At 38.7% G+C, this 24,363-nt stretch overlaps 1 protein-coding gene across 1 annotated transcript in view; it reads right to left on the reverse strand.

Moving 5' to 3' along the window:
- The window catches only part of LOC135471554 (3',5'-cyclic-AMP phosphodiesterase 4C-like), a 227,533-nt gene extending 203,935 nt beyond the window's left edge, over nt 1-23,598 (reverse strand). The window contains exon 1 of the mRNA XM_064750828.1: nt 23,243-23,598. Within this exon, the coding sequence (XP_064606898.1) occupies nt 23,243-23,481 (239 nt within the window). The 5' untranslated portion in view covers nt 23,482-23,598. The remainder of the gene's footprint in view (nt 1-23,242) is intronic.
- Nucleotides 23,599-24,363: the final 765 nt, after the last annotated feature.

Consider the following 24,363-nt stretch of genomic DNA (forward strand, 5'->3'; position numbering starts at 1 on the left):
TACACATACATGCATCTGGCTTCCTGTCTGCCAGCAACCTGCAGATTGTCATGGGTTTCCATTCATTCAGATAAAGTTCATACCACAAAAAATCAGACAAATGAAAGCAAGAAACTTTACAGATATATAATTACATAAATTTCACTGGCATATAACTATATAAATATACTCCACAGGTACATAATTATATAAGTGTACTCCACAGGTATATAAATACATGAACTCCAAAGGTAAATGACCTCCACAGGTGGGGTATATATAACTATATAAACTTCACAGGTATACAACTATATAAAATTTTCAGATATATAACAACAGAAACTCCACAGGTGACTATAACTACAGAAACTCCACAGGTGACCATAACTACAGAAACTCCACAGGTGACTATAACTACAAAAACCCCACAGGTGACTATAACTACAACTTCAGAGGTATATAATTACATTTCCCCAGGTATATAGCAATATAACCTATATATATCGGTATATAAAACGACACAACAATTCAAGCTTGGACATACAAGCATTTAAAATATGTTTATAGCTCTCTGAATCCCGTGTCAAACAACTGATTGCCATAATCTCCCTTTGCACCTGGAGCGTCAATCTCCCTCTACACCTGGAGCGTCACGTCTTACACTGAATAGGGCACACAAATATGATGAACTGATTCCCGCAGGATGTTCTGTTTTGATTGTTTTAGCTAACACACGTCAGCGCATGCACTGACGTATATGTATATATATATATATATATATATATATATATATATATATATATATAGGGAGAGAGAGAGAAAGTGAGAGATAGCGAGCGTGTTTGTCAACATTCAGGCAGCACTTGACATGATTAAATGACTTTAACCTAGTTTAACATAAAATTAAGTCAAAGGAAGAGCATTAATCTGTTGTGAAGCTGTCAACAGGCTGTTATCAATATGTCACACTATACAGATAAATCCCACGCTAAGCGTTACTACTTGTATCTATGTATCTATATATAGGTGTATAAGGCATAGCATTAGCTTGTGCTGTGCATACATACTACCTAAACAGACAACCAATATGTCATTCGCTCTTTCATCTGGAGAATAAGAGCCCGATCAATAAAGGAATTACAAAAAAGAAGAATGTGACATTTTATAATGTGTGCAGTATTTCAGGTGGCATTCACCATTATTTCAGTCACATATCCACAATGTATCCTTGATGTGAGATGACATGAATGCTCTCACCATTTCATGCAGCCTAAAAGACACACCACCTTACTGACACCCTCTGTTTTATCAGGAAACAGCATCAAATGCTACAGCAGTCAATATTACTGTGAGTCTTCAACCTTTTGGACATACAAAGCACGGTTTTTCAGTGGAATTTATACATAGAATTATTATGAAATGACACTAAAATGATTTGTTTGTGTCACTAAAGATGCAGCAAGCTTCATAAAATTGTGCAAATTATTTCCCTACACCCCATAGTTTTCTTAGAATGTTTCAAGATGATGATGGTAAAAAGTTGAAGAATTAGCGTTCTTGTCCACATAATGCCACTTGCATGTTTTAACCAAGGTTGTCTTTGTTTTGTTTTCATTTTTCTGCGTGTGAAATTACCTGACATAAACTTGCAGGAGCTCTGACAAGTTGTTATAATCATAAAACTGAGAAAACACTATCAAGAATTATGTCAAGGACAACTTTTAAAGGAGAAGAAAACGTAAAAATGATGCCAAAATCAGGTGAAAGAGCGTCATAACTTATTTGCAAATATGATCTTTAATATTTTTTGGGATTTTTGGGTATTGATGTCTAATAAATTTATTTGAATGTAAATTTGTTGTTTATATCAAAACATATGCATTTAACCTAAATTATGATAATATTTATGAACATATTAAAGACATAAATATGATCCAAATTAACATTTAATATATTCGCTGGCTGAAAAGAACAGATTCTAGTGCAAAAATATTTATTAAACCTGTGTTACATCCTCATTTATGACATTGTTAAACAAAGACTATAAATACCAAAAGGTGGTCCCAAATACTCAAATGTGAAGACCACATTTAGGAATAACTTTTCACACTCTTTCATCCGAACTTTGTCATTTTTATGTTTTCTCCACCTTTAAATAATCTAGTGTCCACAGCTACATATACCTCACACAACTGCTTTAAAGGCAAAGAAAACACTAACGTGGAGTTTATGTCAGATGAAAACCCATTCAAAACTGTCCAAAAAATCAATTTTATTTATTTTTTTTAATAATTTTTTCAACCCAGAAAAATGCATTTGGAACTTTGGAATCCATGGTGACCTTTTCTGACCATAATGGCACCTGCGATGTCATATGCACCGGGTGCTTGACACATATACACCATTTGATGTCATCATTCTAAATACAAATGCATGTAGATCTATGAATGGACCTTGAAACGAACTATCTAGAGGGACAGATGCGATGTCACTGAAAGCCTCTTGGTCACTACAGACCACCATAGATTCTGATGTTTTAAAACCATTTTACTACTAGCTTGGAAAAATTATAAAATAAGTACATCAAACTATTTCATGGGCAGTGTTTAATGGTCTTTCATCTGACGTTCGCATCTGTTTTCTTAGCATTTAAGACCCAAATTCATACCTGCAGTTATGACAAGTTAAGATATCCTACACACAAACAATTGTGTGTCGGGTATAATTGTCCTACATCTTCGATCAATCATGCAGTAATTCGTGGAGGTATCTTGGTAAATTTCATGAATTTGGAGATATCGCCAAAAACAAATTCGCAAGGCGCCCAGCCTAGATAATCATGCCTATAATCTTGATTGGCAGGTTTTGTTGTACGTGCTTATTATAATAATGTACATAAACGATCTTCATTATCGTGCGTAATCATTAGTCGTAAACGTTTCTGACGTACAGCAAAGCGTGTAGGTAGACGTATCTCTGGTGTGACTGGGCATTCAAATCCAATTCACAGCATAGGCCTACTCAAAAATATTCATGGGTAGGCTAATGGATTACTGTGCTGCGCCAGCACGCTTACCACTTGGCCAAGGATGTCCCCCTCATGGGATATGCATGTACACGTTTGCTTAATACCATATAGGCCTCTGTTTGTGAAATGTATTTTACATGTATATATATATATTATTAATGCAGTTAGAAATTATGACATTCTGTATCACTGTTTCTGTAGAACCATTAACCTGTTAAAATAAAAACTAATGTGCAACTACATGCACTTGTTTTAGCGGCATTTAGAAGTTGGCACGGAAGTACAGTGGACAAGGCATTGCTTATGGATTTACAACTTCTTGGTTTATTGTCATGACGTTTTGATGCAGATACCAGCATTCTTATCAAGTGAATGACATCATGTGTTTAAATACCTATAGCTCACTTGTTGTATTTAAGCACATTATGTATTGATGTCATTCACTTGAAACCAATGCTGGTATTTGCATCGAAACGCTGTGACAATAAACCAAGAAGCTGTAAATCCATAACCAATGCCTTGTCCAATGTACGCCTACATGCAGTTTCTGATAATGAGAAATACATACAATTTATATAATGCTGCATTTCCGCACTGGTACAAATGCAATTGATGCATCAAAATGCTCAACAGAGTTCACTCCCCTGTTTTTTTAATTTACAGCATGTAGTATATATTCACACATACTCTTACCTTTCGTGGAGGATTTATAAATGTATTAAAATGTAATTTGTATTCAAATGAAACATGTGGGGTGAAAAGATAATGATTATTTTCCTCACTAAAGCCTGCTTTAATTAATCAACACACAGGATTAGCTGATTTTTTGAAAATCTATGTATTTACCATAATAATGCTTTCTTCGTAAAGAAGAATAGCTGTTTGTTTATCACCATTTAGCTACAAAATGGTTTTGTTTCAGGACATACAACAAGCAGTATCGCTGCCGTTATAATCCAGGTATGAAAACACCTTATTTCCTCATTATAAAAACATCACACATTCCAAAGCCCTTTTAATACGTCCTCACTCAGTTCTACTCCAGTTTTCAACGATAAATGAGAAGATACACAAAAACAGACTCTAAAGCGAAAAATATGGTACAATTTAAAGTTACGTCAAAAACAAACCCATGAAAAAAAAAAAAACAGATTTTCTTTTTTTAAGCACGCTTTATATCTTTTTGGAGACATAACTACATTGTTTGGGTTGGCCAATTTGAGAGATTCACAAAAAATACAATTTTATCAGTTTACACCGAATAATACATGCCAGAATAAACATCTAGCAAACATGCAAATCACAGCAGAGGAATTACAGTAAAGTGTTTTCTAAGTGAAGGCCATGGGAGAGAACAGAGTGAGCTAGTGAGTGCTTGGGGTTTAACATTGTACTTAACAATTTTTCCGAGCCATTATACTGATACGGGTCAACCAGTCATTACACTATATCCTTCATGCTGAACGCCTACAAGGAAGTTACAACTGCCTCTTCTAAAGTCGGGAGAACAGAACCACTGCAACCTGAGTTATCTGAGTTGATAAATAACGATATTACTTTTTACAGAGAAGAAGTGTTGTGTTGTATTAAAAATAATTTATTCAAGCTATTCCTAATGGTATCATCTGAACCAGGAATCTCAATATACTTGAAGTGTACAGGTGGATATTCTTCTCCGCACTAATCTACATGCAAAGTAACTGTAGTCATTTTTATATATAGGTTCCAAAAAATATGCAAAATGGAACATGTATCACTTGTGTTTTTTTTTTTTTTTTTTGTTTCTTTTAATTTGTGCTCATTAGTGTTTAATGCCATAAGAAGTTTTGAAATAACACAATGGCATGTCTGTGTACGGCTTGAGGAAAACAGACCGCCCAGAATAAAACCACAGCCCTTTGGCAGGTGGTCGACGGACTTCCTATGCCACAACTGAACCAGTGAGAGCTGGTTAGAAATATGGGGTGCATATACATGTACATGCAATGATGCACCTATTCATTTGACTATACATTAAAGTTCTGGGACATGCCCACCATGAATAAATATATACATATATATATGCCTGCCACCACTGAAGTATCATGCCAAAGACACCAGACATGACACCCCACCCAGTTACATTATACTTACACCTGGCCAACCAGTGATGTTTCCTTGCTGCAACCTTGCGCCAAGTGAGGCAGCAGCAAGTACCATTTTCAAAGTGTTTGGTAGGACCCAATCTGACTGCCAACTTCCATGTGGACACTTTCACCATTAGGCCACCAAAGGGGTTCACCATGCATGTACAATTATTTCATACATTTTATCAGTTTTAAAATGAACTTCCACAGCCAACACATCCTGCTAAGCGTACAGTTTATAATAGTTATATATATATATATATATATATATATATATCTCTGTATATTAAACCTTTTGTTTATATGAGGAAAGGTGTAAATAAATCTAGAGCATGTTAATTAATTTCTGCTTTGTGCATCTGGGTGCACCTTGTGCATACAATGTTTTTTCGAACCCTGGAACATGCAACCTATATGGAAAGGGGCTGGGTCCACTTGTGTGAAACTTCTTAACATTATGAGCAGATAACTACCATGGCAACCAGCAATGTAAGCATTGTGTAACATTAAGTACTCTTCATACAAGTGGGCAGCAAGGCCTATGATTTAGTCAACTAAGTAGCCGCCAAATCCTCCACACACTTCAAGTGAGTGAGTGAGTGCTTGGGGTTTAACGTCGTACTCAACAATTTTTCAGTCATATGACGACGAAGGAATCATTAGGGTGCATGTACGTGTAATGTGCCTCCTTGTTGCAGGACGGATTTCCACCGTTCTTTTATTTAGTGCTGCTTCACTGAGACGACTTACCGAAGGCAAGTAAGCCGCCCCGCCCGAGCCATTATACTGATACGGGTCAAACAGTCGTTGCACTATCCCCTTCATGCTGAACGCCAAGCGAGGAAGTTACAACTTCCTCTTTTAAAGTCTTAGGTGTGACTCGATCAAGGATTGATCCTAGATCTACCGGTCCCGAAGCGGACGCTCTACCAACTGTGCTATCCGGGCCGGTCACCCCACACAGTTCAAAGTTCACGCGCTAAACGCACGAGCATTATAGAACCGATCGTCTATTAAGCAATTCATAACACAGAATTCCCTGATTACTGAAGACTATATACTACTACATGTAGTTAGCATAGGGATTCAGCCTTGTATAACTTTACACCACTACAGGTGACTACCTTTTATAATATCCAAATTAGCTGCGGACCAAATTGCCCAATCCGATCCATGTTTTATAAACCCATGGTAAATAACTTTAACTAATGTCCCTGACACGGCACAGAGGCACAATCTTACAACAGCTATGTAAACCGGGTGTCATGGGCTAATTCTACAAAACCTTGTTTGTTCACTGAGGTCAAAATTTAAAACCTTAATATATATCAAATGGTCTTTGGCCTCGAATGTTTGAATTTGGATGCATTTGGCTTTACACTGAGCTTTTTAAGTACTTGCAATTTTAGCCCCTACAGATGAAAAACTGAAAAGTATGTGTTTTGTCGACATTTTCAATTTAAAACGAACTCAAAAATGGCATTATGGAATCTGCCCCATATACATGGAAGGAAACAAGGGAGGTAACTAGTCAGCCCATGTCAAATTTTTGAACGTGGCTGACATTATATGCACGTTCTGTGTACATGCTGAGATTCTGCTTCTAAAGTCAAAGTTAAAATTGATTTTGGAAATATCTGCACATTTCAAAAATGAACAAAAGTCACCCATGTAGTGTTTTTCATATGCTTGATGTCACACTGATTTCTATCAGAGGCTTGAATGTGGCTGGGACTAAGATTCTCGGACAAAGATTCTGTGTACATGCTAGTAAGATTCTGTGTACATGCTAGTAAGATTCTGTGCACATTCTAGTAAGATTCTGTATACATGCTAGTAAGGTTCTGTGTACATGCTAGTAAGATTTTGCTTTTAAGGGTGAAGCCAAAACGGAAGTATCAGCATTTTTCAAAATGAACAAAAGTCACTCATTATCTCAAGCACTGTCTTTCTATATTCAGCATGTGAATCACATATATACTGTAGTATGATAACAGTTTGGATATTTAGGTCTTAATAAAATTTCATCAATTTAATACTGTAAATCTTTGTTTTATACATACACACGTTTACGTTACAGGTAAACCCGGAATCGTCGTAACTACGAAGGTACCTTAACCTTAAAGAAAACCCCTAAAAATAAAGTATAAATCAAATGAAAGACCACAACATGTACAAGATTTAAAGTGTCATTTATTTTTTACAATTTTTCCAAATGAGTACAATGGTTCATAAACATCAGATTCCACAGTGGTCTGTACATGAACCAGAGGGTACATCAGTGACATATCAAACATCAGATTCCACGGTGGTCTGTACATGAACCAGATAGTACATCAGTGACATATCAAACATCAGATTCCACGGTGGTCTGTACGTGAAACAGATAGTACATCAGTGACATATCAAACATCAGATTCCACGGTGGTCTGTACATGAACCAGAGGGTACATCAGTGACATATCAAACATCAGATTCCACGGTGGTCTGTACATGAACCAGATAGTACATCAGTGACATATCAAACATCAGATTCCACGGTGGTCTGTACATGAACCAGAGGGTACATCAGTGACATATCAAACATCAGATTCCACGGTGGTCTGTACATGAACCAGAGGGTACATCAGTGACATATCAAACATCAGATTCCACGGTGGTCTGTACATGAACCAGAGGGTACATCAGTGACATATCAAACATCAGATTCCACGGTGGTCTGTACATGAACCAGATGGTACATCAGTGACATATCAAACCAATATTTTTTGCTTCAAATACATGTAGCTTGTTTCAAGGTTCATTAGGCAAATGTATGCTTAAATCTATATGTATATATATGCATTTTTCATGGTGATATCTGTAAGTCTATGTGTGTTAAGTGGCAAAAACGTGATGTGACATTACTGGTCCAAATATTGTCAGGAAAGGTCACCTTTAAAATTCACTTTACTAGATTGAAAGAATTCTACAGAAATATGTCAGACTATCTGACATATACTTCCGGTTAATGTTCTCTTTACCTTCAAGAAGATTTAAGTCACTATAAGATGTCCACACTATATCTGACCTTACATTTCACCCCAGAAAGTGCACTCCAGTTCACAAAATGTACCCCGTTTGGTTCTGCAATTTACATTTTCCCAGTAAGTGGTTACTGATCATTCTACCTACTTTCCAAACAAACCCTAAATCATGTTTCTGAGATCAACAGAACTCTTAAAATCAAGCAACTCTGAGTAACATTTTCAGTTATGGCCAAAATCTTTGGCAAAATATTAAATAATATACAGCCCTAATATATAGGTCTCGGATGTGGCAGCTAGTACACTCTCATTTACAGACTATGACTTATAAATCTTGTGGCCTCCGTTGCTATGGGTTAGGTGTATGTAGGCTTGATCACCATACAGTGTGCCTTCAGGGTACTCTTGATCCATACAACAGTGATGTTGATCAACATTCCATTGCTAATTTGAAATTAATGATTTTTCCAGTAGAAGATAACAAGATGTATTGGCAATATCACCGGAAGGATATAGTCTTGCCATGTGCCTTAAGGCAAAACATGTCAAAGACTGCTATAAAGGAAAAAAATGAAGGCACAATGAATTTCTTTGAAAAAATTTGAAAACGTAACTTGTCATATAATCCTTCATGTAATCAGAATTAAAATGTACCAATGTGCACCCTAACGCCTCAATCTTTTTGTGTGTCAGAGATCAACTTTTTATTTGACGCTGGAGACAAAACTACATTCCTCGGATTGGCCGGTTTCAGGGCTTCACAAAAAAAGTATAATTTTATCAGTCAACACAGAATAATGCCTTCAGAACATGCTTCAATTCAATAAACTACCTGCAAACATGTGAAAACGTTGAAGAAATATGATACTTATGGCATGTAACCTGCAAATAGACTGTACACTTTCATGGCAGAGTCACACTGACTCTGTGTGCAGTACTGTGTCTAAGCTATTGTCAATACGGAGAAGGCAGAAGCCTTTTCTTCCCTTACTATTACTTTATAACAGTTACAGTCCTCGTTTAATGTACGGTGTCCCTATTTGGGGCAGCTGTTCCAAAGGCCTACTTGATCGAGAATATAAACTTCAAAAAACTGCTGCAAAACTTATCCTCGACAACGTAACAATAAATCATCAGCTGAAACTTTTGAAATGTTTAAACTTTAAGACTATACATGAAATTATACTAGGCCAAAAAAAATCTCACTGTTTACTAATCCTTAAATGACCAGTATCCTGACTATATGAAAAAGTTGTTCCCAATCAGAGAAGAGCCCCATCATGAACTAAGATCATGTACAAGCAATCAAGTAAACATTCCTTTTCCCCACATAGAACAACACAGAATGGTTTAAAAAGTTGCACCAAAAGTGGCAGAAAGTGCCAAACACATAGCAAAGCTTTCTCTCTCTCTCTCTCTCTCTCTCTCTCCTCTCTCTCTCTCTCTCTCTCTCTATATATATATATATATATATATATATATATATAGGTATAAACTTTGTACTGATTAATGTTTCGTATAATTTTTTTTTCTTTTTTTTTTTAATACCCGTGACTGCCGAGAGGTTATGTAAGTGAATGGAGGGCCTCAGGGAAGATCAATACTGTCATGTTCACTGTGTTTGTTACCCTCTGAAAATAAAGATGATATTATTATTGTTATTATTATTATTTATACAGAACACAAATTGCCTGTTTTTCTCAGGTTAATCTTATCTAATCCTTCCTCAATTGAATATGCTTTCTTGTATCACAAATTTAATGCAAACTTGTTGAAGTCCAGTGTTATTCTTTATGTATTTCATTCTTGCCACATACCGGAATGTTTTTTTGGGGGTGGGGGTGGGGTGGGCTTGCCAGTGGGGGTGGGGTTTTGTGGAAGTGCCAGTTTTTAAGAGTTTTTGTTTTTTGTTTTTTTCTTAAGGTAACTGTAGGTTGTCCATAATAGAAAATAAAGCTTTATACATATATTAATTTTTTTAAATGTTTTAAAAGAACAACTAGCCATGAGGATATATTTTTCTTTCATTTTCTCAGATTTCTTTCTGTTTATAATATCAATTATCCTATATCTACCATTATAACCTCTTTCCTATTACACCTACAATTATCAACCTTCAAAAAAGCAAATATATCAGTTAATTTCAACCCCAAAGAAATCATACATGTATAAGAACAAAACGGCTGTTGTAATTAATAGGTGAGATTATAAGCTATAGGCCTGAGTTCCTTCCAGGTGGCAGAACAGCCAGCCATATATCCATTATCCATCTACACCACACATCGATTGTTTGATTTACAGCTTTCCAGATTGGCTACATGGGGAAAAACCTCTCGAAGGAACATCTGAAGAACACTTGACAGCTGCTCCTAAACTTGGAAGACAAACACTAGCTGTGTGAGCCTTAGATTTACATGTACCTTTGTCCCTGAGCTCTTCAATTTGACCTTTCTGACTGTTTCAGGATACTGCCACAATCAGGGAAAGGATCAAGTCATAATTAGCAGCTCTCCATTGGTCACAGGGTCAGTCTCTCATGTAGGTAAAAATATATCTTTAAGCACAAAATCACCGTATGTGGCAACAGTCCATTCTTAAAGGTCATTTCGTTAATGCTACGGCAACGGGTAGCGAACCAAAATTGCTTTCATTGCTAAGGGCTTCCAACAGTGCACTAAAAGCATGCAAGAACCTGTATAAAGTGGACTTAACCAAAAAAACAGTTGGACATTTTTTATAACATCCAGCATTCTACCTAATACATGTACATGTACCACCATGTTGGTGGGCTGTGTGTAATAGACTAAGTGTGGTCCACAATGAACAGATCATTTCTCAATATGCACAATTCCACCTGGCTGCCACAAGTGGAGCTATTTCAGTGCTTTTCCTCTGAATTGCAATTGATCTTGTCAAGAATTTTGTATGTTGGTTTATTTTGACGAATCACAGTGATACATTTACCAATCACCCTAATTCCTCAACATTTTCACATATGAAAGAGCAACTTTCAGAGCAATTCATGTAGATTTATAATTTGATTTTGGAGACAAAACTACGACAGTTGTATTGGCCAATTTTAGGGCTTTATAAAAATTGTAATTTTATCAGTTTACATAGAATAATGCCTTCAGAATGTGCCAGAATAAACACTTTGCAAACATGCGGAAAGGTTGAAGAATTGCAGTACTGTTTGTTTGTTGGTTTGATTGATTGGGGTTTAATGTTGCTTTCAACATTATTCATCTAGACACTGTCTCATTGTAGCAGGCCGAACCCAACAACATACTTTTAGTGCTGCCACACTTGAAAGTCATGCAGCAGACAACAGACACAACATCTCAAATCGCATTACACTGACACCTGGTCGTATTCGCGCATCAATTCCTTTAATGCAGAGCGCCTGTTAAATGATGTTGTAGCAAGTCTACCGATGTTTAAATCTTAGGTATGATTTGATTCGATTTGTGATCTACCGCTTACCAGGCAGACACTCTAGCAACTACAGCCGGTCAGTATCAAATATAAATGATAGCTGATCCATAAGCAAGTCAAGACTGTCAAGGCAAGTGATAAAACTGTTACACTCAATCATCATTATAAACAAACAATATCCACAATATTAGGATCACAACGGATGCTTAAAAAACATACAGTACTATATAGGCATATCATTAGTACATCTATTTATCAAAAGAACTCAAAAATGGAGGTATCAAGTAGGAATCAAATATATCTGATACCAGATAGATAAACAGGGATGTCAACCAAGCCAGGAAAGTCTGATATTTATGTGCAATATCTAGAGTTATACGCTCATCAGCAACAAAGTACTTAGCGTCAGCTCAAATAGTGTACCACTTCACTGTCAAACAAATCTCTCTATACCTCAATTCATAGCCCACGGAAAATTAATGTTTCACGCCCGCTGCGAATAGCGACCTTAGTGCAATGAACGATCAGAGCGAGTCCAGGTATAATCTTCATTCCATTGAGAATGCAGGTGAAGGAGGAAGCAAAATCCTATTACTAACAGTGTCTATCAAATAACTCCTCTCTCAGAGACTTTTATACAAATTCCTCGATATCAAAGGCAGGTTATCTGAGCATTAATATATCAGATCACAATTACGAACTGGGAGAAGCCTAGAATGGTTACGAAGCTTCAGACCTGTTAATGTGCGCATACATATAACGCCCTTGACATATACATGTAGGCCTACACGTAACCTTAAACAGATAAACGAAGCTCTCAAAGTGGGTGGAAAGAACTGTACATATGCATATGTACACTGGCATGTGGACAGACAAATTGGAATTTCTAATAATTTATACTTTCAATATTAAAAAGCCTCAATCAAGGAGGATGTTTTTTTTTTTCCCCAGCGTTCCTTCGTCTGTCAAAGCTTTGAAATTTTGTGCACAGCTTGACGGGTTAATCCGCTAAATTTTATTTTTCAGGAAATTTTTTGTAAATAATGCTTTAAAAAGGTGAGATACAACAAAATAAATACAGGTTTAGCTATGAGATCGAGTTTTGCACTCCTAAAACGCATTCTTTATATTCTTTACATTATATGACACTGCTACATTATATCATAATACACAATTATTTTTTGACACTCATGCATGCATAATGGCTATTTATTCCACTTCAGAAAACCACTAAAGACAATCACAATCGCGATACATCAGCCATGACAAAAGAGTTTCACACAAATTATTTGATCCAGAATTTGAAAACAACCAAATATAACAAAGCAAATCATTATCCTGCAATACAGATTAAAAATTCACTGTTTAACAAAAACTTGGTCAAGAGTTTCAAAACAACTTTGTAATGCAGCAAATACTTGGAACAGTTATTGTAAAATTTCAATGTTTCTAAATGATTTCACATCCAAAATATATGCACTCAAAACATTACTTAAAAAACAGAAATCACAAAGAATAATTTTATTCTTCAACTGAAGCTTCTTAAAGGTGTCTCCATCTCTCTGGTCAAATAATCTACATGTACAACACTATTTTCCACCCCCCTCCCCATCTTCCCATCCATGAATTCCCAAGATATCTCCTGTCTTCCAACTGAGAAATAAAATGTAGTTTGCCATGCTGAAATCACAAAGAAAATGCGCAGGACATCAGGAGTTGTCCACTGTTTGAGAACGAAAAGAACACAGAAAACAACTGCACTCTCCTGTTTGTTAATATATGACAGTTTAAGTTGTTTTGTTATGATTTTGGGCGAGTCCATGCCAATGAAATGGGCGGGAAATAAATCATCCAATCAGAGCGAGGCACGTGACCGTTACTGACCAATAAATGCACATTTCCCGCCATTACCTCTCCACGTCAGTTCGAGCTCCAAATCTGAACAAAACAGTTTTGCGACGACAGAGGACTGATGATTTTAAGTCAAACTAACAAAAAAAACTGTCAGAAGCGAACGATTTATTTCGTGGAGAAACTTGTAGATTCAGTTGAAGCGTAAATGGAAGGTGCTTCCCGAGATGGTAGCGTTGGCCAGAATTTGGTGACCATGAGCTGTCGACTTTGACAGAATCAGGCCTGCAACTTCTTCGACTCGGGTCACACTCTGTGTCTGGGTGACGGTAGCTACGGAGCCAGCCGAACAGACACAAGTCACAGAGGCATCCCACGACTGGGAGGACACAACGATTGAGTCTAAAATATTGCTCAAAGAGCGGCGCTGTTCTTCTGATTGCTTGTAGCTGTATGCAACTCCTCAGGCTGGACTCGTTTGGTTGGCCAGTTACGGACATTATCCCCTGTATTCCAACACCAGTGTGGCTCAGAACAGCGGCTGCAAGGGCACGGAGAGTCGTTTGTGCTGACTGAGTCCTGCACCTCCGAGCACAAGCTGTTCACTCCCATCGCTTGCTTGTAATACCAGCAATACGCCGCTCTTGGAACAATGAAAAAACGCATCACTGCCCATGGCGCTTATCCAGATGTAGTACCTAGATGCTCGTTGTTTGACACCAACTCAAACATTCTCATACATCTCATACACGGGATAGGTGCCTATCGGCCACATGATGTCAGAATCATAAATAATTCACCTTTAAACTTACTTCTTGACCCATTATATGTTAATTCATTTTGCTTTGTCGTCAGAAAATGTGAGGTGTCAAATTGTGAAGAAAACAGATGTTCTGGCAGCACAACCCAGCCCCCCTATTTTATTAGTGAAATGGAAACTCCCCAGCGGCCCTGACGAGGACAGCAACTGTGTATAGATTGTCAGTTTGAGCACACTTTGCTTACCATTGCTTTTAGCGTTTAAGTTTTTGGAGGTATCTTAGAATACATTATGACACATGTACAATGTCTCTTAATTAATGCACTAGCTCCTTTCACTACTTAACATCAGAAACGAGGCTTTAAGAATGTTGCACCTGACTGCAGGAATAAGAGTTCATGCAGTGTTTATGTAGCCACACCACCGGCCTCCACACATTCGACACTGGAAAGGGACGTCAGACACACTGCTTCCTAATCCAATCTGCCTGTCTCTCTCTCAAGGCACCACTTCCGTCGAAATTTCCCCAACACCTTAACGGAGAAAACCAAATATGCTCACAAAGACAGCATACAAACAGCCACTTTGATGGCCATAATGACATTGACAACTGTTATTACTCGGCCATACTGCCCAGCGGTTAAAACTATCATCTGCTCTGTGGGCCTAACAACACCCATTCTGCCTGTAAAGTGCTGCCCCCAAGACAATTGACTCTTGTAATAACGCTGCCAACAGGGTATCTCCATAACTGATTATTACCGGGCCCGGCTTGCATATCATCGCCTAACACAAAACTGTGGCAGATCAGCATGTAAGTGTTTAAGCTTACCAGGTCTCCAGTTTTAAGAGAAGCGAAATATTCCCACGATATGAACGGAATCCTATGAAACGATTTGCACCATGGTTCAAGAAAATGTACCATGGATACACTATGCAAACCTGGAAAGATCGCAATATAAAACATTCTGTTTTTTATAATATTGGAAAGTAATTCACACTATCTCCTTCTTAATCATTAAAACCTGCTTCTAACACGCAGAGGTTTTTACACCAGCTGGTGTGACTATAAACTCAAAAGAAAAAAAATATACACTACTGAATGAGATTCATTCAAACTGAGGGAGTGGACATACATGGGAAGGTCTGACAGCAACCTGCGGATGGCCATGGATTTCCCCCTGACTCTGCCCAGTTTTCTCCCACCATAATGTTGGTCGTTGTCATATACATGTAAGTGAAATATTATCGAGTACAGCTTAAAGCAATAATTAAATACATAACTAAATCAAACAGAGAGACAAATCATTCCACAACAAAATTAAGACCAAAACTTGAGAATATTATAATATACCAAAAGTATCATCTTAAGGCTTAATAACGTGCTCACGAAAGTACGTTTTAATTCACATACAAACTTTAGGGGAAATACAGTAACTAGCTCTGTGCCAAACTCTTTCCAACATTATCGCTACTTATGCTCAGGTTAGCTGTTTTATCAGGCGCCACTCTGTAGTATCAGCATGTGATAATGGGCTCAATCCATCCCTACGCTAGACCACACAACGTGAAGATGTGCTATCTGTGAAGGTGGTAGCAGTCCATGCATAGTCTAGAGGTTACAGGTACTTGCTTTTCAATCGCTAGGGCATTCACAAGAGGTCTGAGTTCAAAACCAGTTCCTGGACAGAAAATCTATACATTCCCTCTCTCTCTCTCAATGGGGCCTTGGTGACAGCAGCTGAAAATTATGCTCGAGGGGCCACCTGGGCAGTTTATTTAACATTCATTGATAACCACTTGTCTTCTACCAATATGGTCTGTGCCATATCTGTATGGTAAATGTGTGGGAATCAAAGAAACTAAGTCCAGTTTTCACCCTGACAGTCTAACAAGCTACCCACTAGCCACAATGTCTTCCATTTATCAAAATCATTACCTAGCTTGGCAAGACCTTGTCACAATGGCCCTCAGGAATGTCCACATGGAGGACACCAAGGATTCCGTGTCTCTGACATGTACAAATTAAACTGGGGTTGAACTCACACCCTGCATATCCTGCTGGGTGACCTGAGGTAATTACAATAAAGTGTTATATGCCTTCTAAAATCAAATCAGGAATAAATATGCAATGGATTCCCGCTCCTTCATTTAAAAAAATTCTCCAAAAGCAAACTCAATGATTTTATAAAATGACGTTCTGATTAACTTGATATTAAAGCACTGAGAAATGTGAGAATCAAGTCCATTTTGATGTCATTGCCAATCATTTAAGTCCTGCACACACATAATCTCAATGACAGAATTTATTATGCCATGAATGGAAAGCATGTATGAGCTGCAAGCAAACCTGTGAGATAACAAAGTGAGGAGGAAAATTCCCAGTTCTGCAGATCAGGACAAATACATGATTGTATATTTGATGTGTGTATGAACCCAACTGATTAATCCTCTAAAAAAAAAAAGTTTTTTTTTTAGCTAATTTGATAAAAACATGTTTTGAGTTTTTTCTCTCACTGCAATACCAGTTTTATTCTGTGTCTTATCAAATATATATATCTGTGAGTAGATACCAAAAAAGGAATAAAACCCCATGTTTTTATTGTGTGCGGTCGTAATATTTTTATGACTATTCCTGTTTTTCAAAGATTTCAGATCATATAGATATGCAGATAAAAGATCGCTAATCCACCTTTCCCACAAATTACATGATTTTTGAGCTTTATTTTTATGCCTTTGGGTGACACTGGAAAAATATTTATTCTGCCAAAAATCAAAAATTTAAATTCAGGTGGCCTAATATTAATTTCTTTAAAATCTTTATCTTTTTTATAAACCAAAATAAAAAAAAGAGCACTTTTTTCTTACGGCAATGACTTAAGCCCACCAAAGAATTTCTTGACAACAGTCTTAACTGAAACCTTCTAGCCAATGATCCTCGGGCGACAGCTCTAGGAACAACTGCTATCCACTGTACCTAGCCAGCACAGCATCACCTTGACATTCACTCAAATATAACTGGGCACAGTCAGTCAGCATGATGCAAAGGTGGATACATCATTAACTTAGTGCATATAATTACTGACCCATTGAGAAGTGATTTGGATAGTTGTTGGATCTATGCGTCGAAACAGACATTCACATACCAAACGTCAACCAATAAGGGACGTTCTGGGTCAATAATCGCACGGCATATTTCCCAAAAATGACGTATATAACACAAACTTCCAAAGAACTAAGAAAGTATATAAAGTATGAAAATAAGAAGGAATCATGCAAAGAGAAGCAGTCAACAGTTTTCAATGATGTTGCAAAGACGCAAGGTATGTTCTTGGCTACTGAGTGAAATCAGTATTTAAATCGTGTACCATGCTAGAATAGCACTTGTTGATAACAAAATAATGTATGACTCACACCATATATGCATGAGCCCTATATGACCTAAAATTTGGCCGACAAAAGTGCATTTTCAGAGGAAGATAAATGGAACAAAATATGATCCCATGTTCCAAGTAAACCTCAAACCACCATTCTCAAATCAATCAGTCAGGAAAAATGGAAAGTTACATCCTGGACGACATTTCTGGTCATTCAGGGTATACATGGGTTCTATGCTTACTGATTAGGCAATTATCGTAACATCAACCATTTCGGAGGTTTCTAGGGGTAACCTCCAGCTCAGGAAATTTTTAGAGAAACCTGAAATGATAGTATTTCTTCATACACTGCACTAGTGTAGTATGCCTAGTGTTTGGATATGGATGTACGCCTGGTGCTTTGATGTGGATGAACCAGTTTGGTATGCCTGGTGTTTGGACATGGATGGACCAGTTTGGTATGCCTGGTGTTTGGATGTGGATGGACCAGTTTGGTATGCCTGGTGCTTTGATGTGGATGAACCAGTTTGGTATGCCTGGTGTTTGGATGTGGATGAACCAGTTTGGTATGCCTGGTGTTTGGATGTGGATGAACCAGTTTGGTATGCCTGGTGTTTGGATGTGGATGGACCAGTTTGGTATGCCTGGTGTTTGGATGTGGATGGACCAGTTTGGTATGCCTGGTGTTTGGATGTGGATGGACCAGTTTGGTATGCCTGGTGCTATGATGTGGATGGACCAGTTTGGTATGCCTGGTGTTTGGATGTGGATGAACCAGTTTGGTATGCCTGGTGTTTGGATGTGGATGGACCAGTTTGTCATGCCTGGTGTTTGGATATGGATGTATGCCTGGTGCTTGGATGTGGATGGACCAGTTTGGTATGCCTGGTGCTTTGATGTGGATGAACCAGTTTGGTATGCCTGGTGTTTGGATATGGATGGACCAGTTTGGTGTCCCTGGTGCTTGTGGATGGACCAGTGTGGTATGACTGGTGCTTGGATATGGACGGACCAGTTTGGTATGCCTGGTGTTTGGATATGGATGTATGCCTGGTGTTTGGATGTAGATGGACCAGTTTGGTATGCCTGGTGTTTGGACATGGATGGACCAGTTTGGTATGCCTGGTGCTTTGATGTGGATGAACCAGTTTGGTATGCCTGGTGTTTGGATATGGATGAACCAGTTTGGTATGCCTGGTGCTTTGATGTGGATGAACCAGTTTGGTATGCCTGGTGCTTGGATATGGATGAACCAGTTTGGTATGCCTGGTGCTTGGATATGGATGAACCAGTTTGGTATGCCTGGTGCTTTGATGTGGATGAACCAGTTTGGTATGCCTGGTGCTTGGATATGGATGAACCAGTTTGGTATGCCTGGTGCTTGGATATGGATGAACCAGTTTGGTATGCCTGGTGCTTTGATTTGGATGAACCAGTTTGGTATGCCTGGTGTTTGGATGCGGATGGACCAGTTTGGTATGCCTGGTGTTTGGATATGGATGGACCAGTTTGGTATGCCTGGTGTTTGGATATGGATGGACCAGTTTGGTATGCCTGGTGTTTGGATGTGGATGAACCAGTTTGGTGTGCCTGGTGTTTGGATGTGGATGGACCAGTTTGGTATGCCTGGTGTTTGGATATGGATGGACCAGTTTGGTATGCCTGGTGTTTGGATATGGATGGACCAGTTTGGTATGCCTGGTGCTTTGGATATGGATGTATGCCCGGTGCTTTGATGTGGATGAACCAGTTTGGTATGCCTGGTGCTTGGATATGGATGAACCAGTTTGGTATGCCTGGTGCTTGGATGTGGATGGACCAGTTTGGTATGCCTGGTGCTTGGATGTGGATGAACCAGTGTGGTATGCCTGGTGCTTGGTTATGGATGGACCAGTTTGGTGTGCCTGGTGCTTTGATGCGGATGGACCAGTTTGTCATACCTGGTGTTTGGATATGGATGTATGCCTGGTGCTTGGATGTGGATGAACCAGTTTGGTATGCCTGGTGTTTCGATGTGGATGAACCAGTTTGGTATGCCTGGCGCTTTGATGTGGATGAACCAGTGTGGTATGCCTGGTGCTTGGATATGGATGGACCAGTTTGGTGTACCTGGTGCTTTGATGTGGATGGACCAGTTTGTCATGCCTGGTGTTTGGATATGGATGTATGCCTGGTGCCTGGATGTGGATGAACCAGTTTGGTATGCCTGGTGTTTCGATGTGGATGGACCAGTTTGGTATGCCTGGCGCTTTGATGTGGATGAACCAGTGTGGTATGCCTGGTGCTTGGATATGGATGGACCAGTTTGGTGTACCTGGTGCTTTGATGTGGATGGACCAGTTTGTCATGCCTGGTGTTTGGATATGGATGTATGCCTGGTGCTTGGATGTGGATGGACCAGTTTGGCATGCCTGGTGCTTGGATATGGATGGACCAGTTTGGTATGCCTGGTGCTTGGATATGGATGTATGCCTGGTGCTTTGATGTGGATGGACCAGTTTGGTGTGCCTGGTGCTTGAATATGGATGGACCAGTTTGGTATGCCTGGTGCTTGGATATGGATGGACCAGTTTGGTATGCCTGGTGTTTGGATATGGATGTATGCCCGGTGCTTTGAAGTGGATGAACCAGTTTGGTATGCCCGGTACTTTGATGTGGATGGACCAGTTTGGTATGCCTGGTGCTTAGATATAGATGGACCAGTTTGGTATGTCTACAGCTTCAATGTGTATATATTCAAAAAACACAAAAATACAAAAAATTGTATTCGCAAACTTTGCACTCCCAAATGTTTTAGACTGGTTCAAAAATAACCTAGATTAGTCCCTGCCACATGTACACATGTATTCTCCACAGTGTCACATGCACACGGTCTTTGAAGTAGAATAATTTAGTAAGCACAGTACAAACTAGAGGTTACTCAGAGATTTGTAACTTTGATCACGTATTACAGCTCTGAATGCATACACCTATAGAACCACAGCTTATACTGAATGAATGACAATTTACTCTGTTCGAATGATTCCAACTGCCTGTAAGACCCACTCCGGTATTATATATCACCTTTTCTTTGACCTAGATATCAAATTAACAGCAATAAAATGTACCTACGTGCGCTACTAAAAAATGAAGTTACAAACAATGTTTTGTATTGTACATGCACTGGGTGTTACAGATGAGCATTAGTTGGCTTAATTTGTGCTTTCTGCCTAACTTGTCTCTTTAACAGTATCACATTTGAATTTAATAATGAATTTAAAACATGAACTACTGACACATATCCTACTAGTTCCTACATTTTTTATCTTTCATTATTATCATGTGCTATCCTATTTGCTGCTCACGCAAGAAAAATATTGCATACTTATGTCTTGCTCAGCTAACATATTCTTAATGATTGCGCCGCACAACTGCGCATCATGATCACACCTAGAAAACATACAAAATATCAAAGCTTACACAAAAGTATATACCCTACACTGATGTGTGCCACAGTTTTAATGCCACATAAATTACTGCACATTAATATCATATTAAACAGCACTTTTTGTGCTACATAAGTTTGCCAACACTTTGCCACTGACATAAATGTTGGTGTTCTACGTCGTACTCAAGAATATTTCACTTATACGATGGCAACCATTATTGCCAGGAGGAAACCAGGCAGAGCCCGGGGGAAACCCACGACCATCCGCAGATTGCTGTCAGACCTTCCCACGTACGGCCGGAGAGGAAGCCAGCATGAGCTGGATGAACTCACACCGACCACATTGGTGAGAGGCTCCTGGGTCATTACGCTCCGATAGCGCGCTAACCAACTGAGCCTCGGAGGTGTAGCCTACCTGATCATTGCTATGTTTCTAGATCATATTACTGCTTATTACTTTACCTGTCCCTTGCTTGTATAAAGCAAACAATACATTAACCTTCTCTTTTGATCAAAATTACACTAAGCTGGTCCATTTATCTCCGTCAATAACACGTGGAAAATTAGAAAAAGAGGATGATGAATTCAGAAAAAAACAAATCTATAAAAAGCTATAAAGTGAGGCAACAGGCTATTGATGCACGAAATACAATATTTTTAAAGACTACTACATATACGTCACTACATGCACATTTTCCAAAAATGCAGAAAAAAAATGAGATTTCTCATCTCCAGAAAAAAATATATAATTTTTCAGTTATGGGAATATATTTGTACATAAAAATGCTTTCGTTGTTCTTCTGACAGGCCATATTTGACAAGTATATAAAATTACATGGACATTACTGGTACTGTTGTTTATAAAGCTGCCCAGATGTATGCATAGAACTATCTAAATGGGCATATATCATTGCAGGCAAGGGTGTCGAGTGCTAATAACTTAGTGACTCTCAACATAACGAGGCTCTCCGCGTTACGCATATCCTCTGTAACCTGTTTACACAGATCAGCATACGGAATCTCACACAGGTGTAACAATTACTCTCCCAACCATCAATACCTTGTTTATTTATACACAAACCACTGGTATAAGCTGGTGCCTGCTAACATGATCACAGACAGAAGATCAGCCAGGCACACAGCTAGGTCATTAAGGCAATCAGGTGTGGGGGGTCCCTTCCACTGCAAGCATGCAACAAACAGCATTAAAATGAGAGCCTGGGAAGGTCTGCCAGCAACCTGCGGGTGGTCATGGGTTTTCCTTGCTCTCTGCCCAGTATCCTCCCACCTTGATGCTGGCCACCATCACACAGAGGGGTTGCACGTGACGTCATTACCTTGGCTGAGCAATAGACAGGTAGCCATACTGGAGTCTAAAGCCACAGTACACCAATATGGCTAACAGAAGTAGATCATGCAGCTCCTCTATAAGTGAAATATCTTTGAGTGTGCTGTAAAACATCAATCAAATAAATAATTTAAAATTAAACTGCATTAAGGGAGATACATCAGCCTGTGTATCCAACACATCACTGATCTCTGTTAATTGTATTTATAAGTAATTATAAATTTATTATAGATATTAACAAGTAACGCTGGGAAACTGAAACACAACAAAGTACCACAGTAAAGAAAAAGCTGAAGTAATTTACCACAAATGTGACATACTGTAAGTTATTTAACTCCGGTGTTATTTAGATGTACAAGGACATGTATATCCATGGACAAACGATTCAACTAAATACATGGTAATATAAAAACATACAGATAATACACCTGTAAGCAACAACAACAAACACTATCATTGTTGCATTGATTGAGATTGAGACAGCTGATATATCATTGGCAAATATAACGATCATACAGACCATCCTGTCATTGAAAAAAGGAATTTTTGTCCATGCATGAATTTGCATAATGTCATAACATCGCTATCATGTCGTGTCCATGCAGTCACACAGCTAGATCCGATCCCAGCTTTTCCAGGGACACCTTACATCGGGTAAAAAATTTTCTTCAAAACATACTCCGTAGTGTGGTATACATCTAGTTTGTCACGGCAAGATATTTCAAAAGCAGAAATTTACTTTGTAAATCTTTCCCCAGTCAAAACTATTTGGGCACTGTCACGTGCACCTGTTACATGCAAGTATGCACATACTCTAGAACAGCCCTGGATGCATGGATATATACTTCCCCGCAAACAGTGTGATAAATCTTAAAACAGACTTACCGCAGTGCTGTGGAGGGCCAGGAGCGCCGCGACAGTTTTTGGAGCAGCAAACGACGCTTAAACCCTTGACTTATCGGCGGTTTATCTTCCAGCACATCTTTAAACTCCAGGGCGCGCGTTTTATCCGCCATGGCTTGATGACCGTGAGACCAGAGATGACAGTGGCCGATCTGTGATCTGACAGATCCGGATCCCCCACCTGTGTTAGCACACACTAAACTTTTCTTGTCACGTGGCATTATTTACAGCCCCCCCCTTGGTATATAAGTATAGAACACCTTCCCGGATATATAAGCCTGCAGAGAACCGCCAAGCACGTTCCGGTTGAAGTGACGGTATGGTGATAGATGTACCTCTATACACTGTAGCAGCTAGCACACTCCACTTAGTTACAAACGTTATATGTACACCACCACAGTGTTCAGGGATGTGAGGTTATGGTCAACTCCCTGGCTTAACTCCACTCATCTGATCACTACTGAGTACCTCCCTCACAGGTGTAAATGTGCTTCAGCCTCCGTCTGTTCACTCACAATATAGTCCCATCTGCCCTCAGCTAGAGTCACACATAAAATCTATAACCTTCCTCCCCATAATAACACTGGCTGAAGTGGCCAGTCACCAGTCAGGCCGAGGCAGGCTAGCAGGCAGGCAGGCAGGAGTCACAGCCTTATAAGAAGTTAAGTACCAGCTTGTAGTGACAAACTGAATAAAAGCATACACACTTGATCCAGCGGACTGTCAAGAAACCACAGACAAATCAGGGTTCGTACACCTTATAAAAGATTTCAAATTTCCATGCTTTCATAATTTCCACACAGGTCCAATATTAACTTTTCCCCCGCTATCCTGAAATAGCTATTCTATGCTTATCCAAGCTAATTAAACAATATAAATTGACTTGGTTAGCCTAATTCCTGAATCTTTTCACATATGAAAGAGCAACCTTCAGGGCAATCTATGCACATTTATAATTTAATTTTGGAGACAAAACTACAGTAGCTGGGTTGGCCAATTTCAGGGCTTCAGAAAAAGTAGAATTTTATAAGTTTACACAAAATAATGCCTTCAGAATATATCTGAATAACCACCTTGCAAACTTGTCCAAAGATTGAAGAAAT

This window comes from Liolophura sinensis, chromosome 7, assembly GCF_032854445.1.
Source record: "Liolophura sinensis isolate JHLJ2023 chromosome 7, CUHK_Ljap_v2, whole genome shotgun sequence".
Lineage (NCBI taxonomy): Eukaryota > Metazoa > Mollusca > Polyplacophora > Chitonida > Chitonidae > Liolophura > Liolophura sinensis.